We start from the raw sequence: 8,508 nt of genomic DNA, 5'->3' as shown, positions 1-8,508 counted from the left end.
GTTGTCAAGCAATGCTAGGGGGGCAAAGACAGACACACAAACATATACACATACATATATATATATATATACATATATACGACAGGCTTCTTTCAGTTTCCGTCTACCAAATCCACTCACAAGGCATTGGTCGGCCCGGGGCTATAGCAGAAGACACTTGCCCAATGTGCCACGCAGTGGGACTGAACCTGGAACCATGTGGTTGGTAAGCAAGCTACTTGAATCCATTATTTTTAAAAAATGTCTTTGATTAAAAATGTTGTTTCTTTTTTTCATTTCTTTTATCCAGCAAATTCCAGTAACAGCAATGGAACTTCAATTAAACGAGCCAAAACAACATTCATTCCTGTGGATATGTTACCTGAGATTGATGGATTCATAGTAAGGTGGGATTATGAAGATTCTGGCAAATGGTTGCCTCATTCCGACAGTATTTCTGAACAGTTGACTGACCGCTACAATGGTGGCGACACTGAAGTAAGCTTGTTTGCTTTTTACGTTTTTGGTACTTCCATGTTGACTCTCAGCAAGTCTTTCATCAAGTGTTCTATCTATCTATCTGTCTGTCTGTCTGTCTACTTCTCTCTATTTATCTAATTATCCATCCATTTCAGTGGAGGCGCAATGGCCCAGTGGTTAGGGCAGCGGACTCGCGGTCGTAGGATCGCCGTTTCGATTCCCAGACCGGGCGTTGTGAGTGTTTATTGAGCGAAAACACCTAAAAAGTTCCACGAGGCTCCGGCAGGGGATGGTGGTGATCCCTGCTGTACTCTTTCACCACAACTTTCTCTCACTCTTACTTCCTGTTTCTGTTGTACCTGTATTTCAAAGGGCCGGCCTTGTCACTCTCTGTGTCACGCTGAATATCCCCGAGAACTACGTTAAGGGTACACGTGTCTGTGGAGTGCTCAGCCACTTACACGTTAATTTCACGAGCAGGCTGTTCTGTTGATCGGATCAACCGGAACTCTCGTCGTCGTAACCGACGGAGTGCTTCCATCCATCCATCCATCTCATCCTTTTAATGTCCATTTTTCCATGCTTGCTTGGGTCAGACGATGTTTATTGAGATAGATTTTCTACGGCTGGATGCCCTTCCCGTTGCCAACCCTTATCTGTTTCTAAGCAAAGTAATATTTCCTCTTGACCAAACATGTTTCCACAAAATACTAGAAATGAACGACACTGCTTGTATGACAGTGACACTCATTTACAACTATCACAAAATATCAAGACAAAGAGACACTAACACACACACAAACACAAGCACACCATTATCAGAAGTTGGATAGAGAGTAAACAACTTATTTACACGCATACATTAAATATTTAATTATATATCGTCGTTATTATTTTAACATCCACTTTTCCATGCCTGCATGGGTTGGATGGGATTCACAGATGCAGGTTCTCCCCAACCTGATGCCCTTCTTGTCACCAATCCTCACCTGTTTCCAAGCAAAGTAATATTTCCTCATGACCAAACATGTTTACAAGCATCACACAATGTCAAGACAAGGACGGACGGACGGACGGACACACACACAAACACATGGTTGACTCCTTTTAATTTCTACCTATCAAACTACTCACAAGGCTTTATCCAGCCTGGGAGTTGTAGTAAAAAAAAAATTGTCTAAGGTGTTGCACGGAGGGACTGAACCTGAAACCATATGGTTGGAAACCAGTCTTCTTAGCCACACCTGTGCTTATCTTTTTATATCTGTAGAACTACTGTCTTCATTATAATCATCCACAGGTTGAAATCACAGATAACTCAGGACGAAAGCTGCTGATATCGTTAGACCACCTCACTCAGAAGACGGCAAACAAACCAGTCCGTGAGGGACGGATTCGCTGTTGTTTCCAGGATGACAAAAATAAAGGTCAGTTTATAACCTTAACCTCAAACCAATACGTTTTGTATATTCTTGACTCTCTTATCCTATTTTGTGTGTGTGTGTGTACCTCTTAGCATGACTATTTGGCAAAACATTTGGTTCCAGGTTCAGTCCCTCTGTGTGGCACTGTTGGCAAGTGTCTTTTACTGTAGCCTTAGGCTGACCAAAGCCTTGTGAGTGGATTTAGTAAGCAGAAACTGAAAGAAGCCCCTTGTATCTCTCTATGTTTGTGTTTATTCACCACCATAGCTTGACAACCATTGTAACTTAGCAGTTCAGCAAAAGAGACTGATAGAAAAAGCACCAGGGTCAATTAGTTTCCCTAAATCTGTCAAGGCAATGCTCCAGTATGGCTACAGGCTGATGACTGAAGCAAGTAAAAAATAAAGATACACTCACATCGCATGTACATTAAACATACAGGTATACTCTACTCCTATCCTCACTCACACACGGAAACTCCATTTATATAGACACTAATCAAGCACCATCCTATGTGTCAGGTGGGGTTACAGATATGTCCCTGATAATCTTTCATAGCAACTTTGTATTGATATAAACCTCACGCATATATATCATTATCAAACTTGTTCTCCAAAAACCAGACTTTTTCTTGAAGAATCAAAGATCTGATTAGTTGCTGATATTCTTCAAAACTGATCTACAGCACTGCACATGTATCTGGTCTCGTGTTGTAGTTACACAGACACAAACATCTTAATCCTTTTGACATCATATTTCTGTTGAAATACAGACTTCATCATCATCATCGTTTAACGTCCGTTTTCCGCGCTAGCATGGGTTAGACGGTTCGACCAGGGTCTGGGAAGCCAGGGGCTGCACCAGGCTCCAGTCTGATCTGGCAGTGTTTCTACAGCTGGATGCCCTTCCTAACGCCAACCACTCTGCGAGTGTAGTGGGTGCTTTTTACGTGACACCCGCACAGGTGCCAGATGGAGCTGGCAAACGGCCACGATCGGATGGTGCTTTTTACGTGCTACCGGCACGGGGCCAGGCGAGGCTGGCAACGGACACAAACGGATGGTGCTTTTACGTGCCACTGGCACGGAGGCCAGTCGGGGCGGCGCTGGCAACAGCTACGCGCCTTCATTTAAATTAATTTTGAAAATAATGAAGAATTTAGTAAAATAACTTTGTTATTATTAAGATGGTGTTTGGAATATAAATTAACATGGAATTTTGATGGAAGCTTTTCATTTACATCAATTTAACTCTTTTTTTTTAACATGTTTCTGTTGAAATACATTGCCTCTGTTGTAATTTTGAAGAATTTAGGAAGTGCTGGTGCTTGTAACATAAATTAACATGAAGTCTTGAAGGAAGTTTAATTTAGATCCCTTTAATTCTTTTTGTTACCAAATTTCTATTGAAATTTCTTTGTTTTGCTTAATTTTGAAAATAATAAAGAAATTAGTAAAATAACTTTGTCGTTATTAAGCTGGAATTTAGAACATAAAATTAACATGATATTTTGGTGGAAAGATTTAATCTTTATATATAAAAGTGAAGTTGTGTGTCTGTCTCCTACGATTTAGATTCCTAACTACTCCCACATTTTGCGGTGCAGTGTAACCAAAAGCGGGTATCTTATAGTCGTGATTCATATCGAGCCCTCCTGGGCATTAGCGCACGTCTACGATGAGTCTACGATTAAAAAAAAATTTACCATCATTTTTTTCCATTTTAATGCATTTTTTCGCTATTATATAAGGGAAGTAACTCTCTAAAAATGTCTACGATGAGTCAACGATTTAAAAAAAAATTTACCATTTTTTTTCCATTTTTAATGCATTTTATTTTGCTATTTTTTGGCTATAACTCTCTAAAAATGCTTATATAGTTATTTCCCTTACAAACCCGAGCAACGCCAGGCGATACTGCTAGTTTATTATAAAACCAAAGTTAGTCTCAAGCAAGATGGCACTAAATGGTATTTTGGCTCCTGTATTTTTTTCTTATTTCTGTTATTTACATGTTCTTATATTTTGTTTCTTTACTTTCAAGAATACTACTCGTGGCAGTGGCAGGCTAAAAATGGAACATGGCAAACGTACTGTATACCATCCAGTCTGGCATTGGAGAAGGCTTTCAGGAAGTCGGTGCCAACAGTAGACATTGTAACAAGTAATCAATCATTCCTAATTGACCTTCAGACGCTGAAGCAGTCAAACGAAGTGGACAATGTCATCTCGTCAGTGCAAAGAATTAAAAGTATGTCCACTTAACCATTTGCCTGCCCAAAGTATTTTGACAAATTTTGTCCTAAACATCCATGTTTGTTTCATCAGACTTTTAGTTATTCCTTGTTTCATGTTCTGAACATTTTATAAAACTTTCTTTTCAGAAGTCCCAAAATATTCTGGGGGGGTTGAAAGAAATTGGCGGTGTGTATCATGTATCATGCATGGATACCAGGGAAATATGTCTGGTGGGTCATCAGATGTGATACGCAGGACAAGGAAATAATTAAAAACTTTTATAACCCTAACCCTGACCTAGCAGACTTATGGTCAAGGGTATTCCAGCTGTAACTAACCCCACCTTTTTTTTTCTTTTCATTGGGTAGAGTGCCTTGGGTTATTTCAGTTTCTTGCATTCCTGGTTCAAATCTAGCCATGGTTGACTTTATCCTTTTATTTTTCTGGGGTCCGTAAATACACTCCAAGATTTAACAGGGTCTGATGGTCCAAAAATTTCATCGAACTCCAGTGTCTGCTTTGACAGGGTCTCTATAGCTAGATACTTTTCCTAAAGCCAACCACTGTTTTGCATTAGTTGAGATGCCCCATGGACTCTTTCAGATTTGCATGCTCCGAGTTCAAGTCCCGTCTCCCCTCACTAGAAAATGAATCAAAAACAAAGAAAATAAAAGATGAAATAAAACTCAGATCTTCCAGGACTCAGGAAAAAGCAATGACAGGATTGAAAAGTCCTTAAGCAAGCACCTCAAATGATTAATCACCAGTGACTGGTGAGCAAGACAACCTCGCTAGTGTGGGGTGCACCCAGCATACACCGTAAAGTGTTTAACAAATGAGTATAGAAAGCATTGAGTTGCAAAGTGTCCTTTAACCTGGCCTCACCCAGGACTAATGAACCTGTAGTGGTTAGGTGTGATATAAGGCGGCGAGCTCGCAGAACCGTTAGCACACCGGGTGAAATGCGTAACAGTATTTCGTCCGTCTTTACGTTCTGAGTTCAAATTCCGCCGAGGTCGACTTTGCCTTTCATCCTTTCGAGCTCGATTAAATAAGTACCAGTTACGCACTGGGGTCGATATAATCGACTTGATCCGTTTGTCTGTCCTTGTTTGTCCTCTCTGTGTTTAGCCCCTTGTGGGTAGTAAAGGAATGGGTTAGGTGTGTATCAGTATGTGTTAAGGTGAGCAAATGCGACTGGCTTGTGGATGCCTTTGGAGTATACAAATAAATGACATCGATTCATAATTAAAATAATTTATATACTATACTTGCATTTGCCATTGGTATACAATATTCTTCACTACATGTAATTGTTGACAACTGCTACGAGTTGCTAGTAATAGAAACAGGGAACATCCGTGGAGGTGATATGTCAGAACTGAATGTGTTTTTGTGTGCGTGTGTGTGTGCATCGTTCATCTGAGAAAATAGTCTGCCATGCTTTCTGTATCCTAGAAAAAAGATAAAAGATATATATCTGACAGCAGAATAAAACTGGTAATTTAGTTTTGTCATTTTGTTATTATTATATAAGTTATATAATCTTTACATGTGTTTCACTTGCAAATGTTACTATGTTGTGTAGCAGTCATTATGTAAACATTGCTTAATCATGTTGAACACCAGCTCTTCAGAAGAAAATTGTTATTTACCAACCTTGGTCAGTTGATACATATACCATATATGCCAGTGTATAAAATGCAGTTTTTATTCTTGTATTCCTGATGCCATACCAAGTGTATGATGAAACTTATTAAATTTTTTCTCCACAAAATATACTTGTAAAGTAGGTGGTACATCTTATATGCCAGCAAATATAGTGTGTGTATATATGTGTATATGCACAAATAAATGAATATGTAAAGCCTTTTATTTATGCATTTTCTTGTGTGCCACTCTATGAAAATATACCATATTAACTGGGGAGTGGATTTATCAAGTTTACTAAGGATGGACTTCAAAATTGGATTTTGCCTTAGAATTATCTGGAGTTCTATACTAATTTGAAACCTTTTTGTTAGCCTAGTGTATTTGTATTAGGAGCTTAAGAAGTGTTTTGTCCAAATTGATAATCCCTTATTAATAACTCTTTCTGTATCACACACACATGCTGGAGGTCCCTGGCATGGTCCCAGCTTGCTAATTGAAACCAGTGAAAGAATAACATTTGTCTCTTTCATTCCACAGGTGGAGATTCATCGTCAACTTCAGACGACACAGTAGACACCTCTTGTAATAGCAGTACTAGTAGTAGCAGCACCACCAGCAATCGGAATGGTCGTAAGACGAATGCAACACAGTCGCAGGCGACGACGACGAATCGGAAGAAAAGTGGTAAGCCATGCGCTCAGTCTGCTGACAAAGTGAAGAAGGAATGTCCTGAAGAGAATGGTCACAGCAATGAAGACAAGAAGAAAAGTGAGTAGTCTCCCTTTAAACTCTTTGGCTCCAGATTACCTTTGTCGTTGCTTCTTTATTCAAGTGGAAGCACGTGGCTTAGTGGTTAGGGTATTCGGCTCAGGAGCATAAGATCGTGAGTTCAATTCCTGGCAGCGTGTTGTGTCCTTGAGCAAGACACTTTATTTCATGTTGCTGCAGTCCACTCAGCTGTGAAAAATGAGTTGTACCTGTAATTACAAAGGGGCCAACCATTTCATATTCTGAATCATCCTGTGAACTACATTAATTTCACAAGAAGGCTGTTCCGTTGATTGGATCAACTGGGACACTCGTCGTCATAACCAATGGAGAGTCAGTTATTTCTGTATTTACATGTCTTGAATTAATCATGAATTATCTTGTAGCTTTGAGAGTTTAACCCTTTCATTACCAACCCGGCTGAAACTGGCTCTGAGTACAAATGTCTTGTTTTCATAAGTTTTGAATAAAAATCTTCCACCAAACCTTAGTCACAATTTATGTTCCTAACTCTAGCTGAATGATAACTAAGTTATTTTACTAAATTCTTTATCATATTTAAAGTAATTGAAAGAAACACAGAGCATCTCAAAATAGATACAGTAACAAAAGGGTTAAACGCTATGATTGGTTATTTTCAGAATGGCATTGTAGGGTTGGTGAGAAAGTCCAGATCCGACCAGTTTGAACTTACAACAGGTAGAATATTGTGTCTGGATATGGCAGCTTGAAATGCGAGAGGGTTAACTCTTCTCCCCTCAACTTCATATCCTTTCTAAATACCAAGTACTTGTGGCTTGTTCCATTAACACAACCTGAGGGGTGGGAAGGATTGTGTGTAGTCCAGACCAACCCTGATCCAGCTAACCCTTTTTCATGATGTGTGTCTGGTGTTGTTACATAAACCTGAACTCTGAGACCTATGATGGAAGACATTCCAACTATGACCATCTTGCCTTTTAAGGATCTAGAAGACTGAATTGTAGGACCTGATTTGAAGGAAAAGTGGCTGCTATTTCTAGACTGTTGAACTACCATGTACAGCAGGGATGTTAAATATAAGACCCATGGACTGCCCAACCTTGACCCAGTTTTTAAACATATTTTTCACTTTAGAATATTCTGTAACATATCACTTATTGAACTGGAACCAAACCAGAGTTGTCGTTAACACTGGTCAAATCAGTGCACTTTGAGAAATCCTTTACTTCAACCAGTGAAAAAGAAGCTTATCAATCTGTACATTAAAAGATGTGACCTATTTTCCCTTTACTTTGTCTATACACAAAGTTAAATGGAAGGATTTGGGGCTTTTCTTGTTTTTGTTTTTCCAGTTTCCATGTGTTCATCTAAATAGATTCTAGTGATATAAAATGATATTGAAAGATTCTGCAACCAAAACAGTGCAAGATTTATATCAAGCATTGGCCTTCTCAAGAACTGTATGCATTCTTTGAGACACTTTTTTTTTTCTCCATTCTCATTCAAAGGATTCTTGCTTAAATTAAAATGTTTAGATACCATGTGGTGGATTGACAGAATCATTAAAGCATTGGAAAAATGTGATATGTTGCACAATCTTTACATTCTGAGTTCAAACGATTTTTGAGATGGCTCATAATAAATGGTTAATTTATATTCCAGTCAAGACAGTGGTAGTCAGAGGAATGGCGCCAGTAGACGATGAGTGTTCTTTATTGGGTCGTGTCCATGTTTATACCCAAGGAAATGATGTCTGGGACTGCATGCTTAACCAGGTAGGGTTCAAAGTTCTCTTGTTTGTATTTTATGCTAGAAATAACAACCACCAATAAGACTGCAGTTTGATCTGGAAGGTGGGAGTGTGTGCACAAAGAATGTGTGTCCCAAGACCATGGGTCAATACTGATATAAGCCAAGGTATGCCTGTAATGGTATGTGTTTGTGTCATTAATCATCATCAACGTTATTGTTTAATGTCCACTTTC

General features: G+C 39.0%; 1 protein-coding gene across 1 annotated transcript in view; it reads left to right on the top strand.

Moving 5' to 3' along the window:
• The first annotated feature begins 267 nt into the window (after positions 1 to 267).
• The window catches only part of LOC115223838 (poly [ADP-ribose] polymerase 2), a 28,896-nt gene continuing 20,655 nt past the window's right edge, over positions 268 to 8,508 (top strand). The window contains exons 1-5 of the mRNA XM_029794522.2: positions 268 to 477; positions 1,760 to 1,886; positions 3,927 to 4,133; positions 6,311 to 6,541; positions 8,186 to 8,298. Coding sequence (XP_029650382.1) covers positions 355 to 477; positions 1,760 to 1,886; positions 3,927 to 4,133; positions 6,311 to 6,541; positions 8,186 to 8,298 — 801 coding nt within the window. The 5' untranslated portion in view covers positions 268 to 354. The remainder of the gene's footprint in view (positions 478 to 1,759; positions 1,887 to 3,926; positions 4,134 to 6,310; positions 6,542 to 8,185; positions 8,299 to 8,508) is intronic.

The sequence above is a fragment of the Octopus sinensis genome, linkage group LG24, assembly GCF_006345805.1.
Source record: "Octopus sinensis linkage group LG24, ASM634580v1, whole genome shotgun sequence".
Taxonomy (NCBI): domain Eukaryota; kingdom Metazoa; phylum Mollusca; class Cephalopoda; order Octopoda; family Octopodidae; genus Octopus; species Octopus sinensis.
This window is presented reverse-complemented; position numbering and strand designations above follow the sequence as displayed.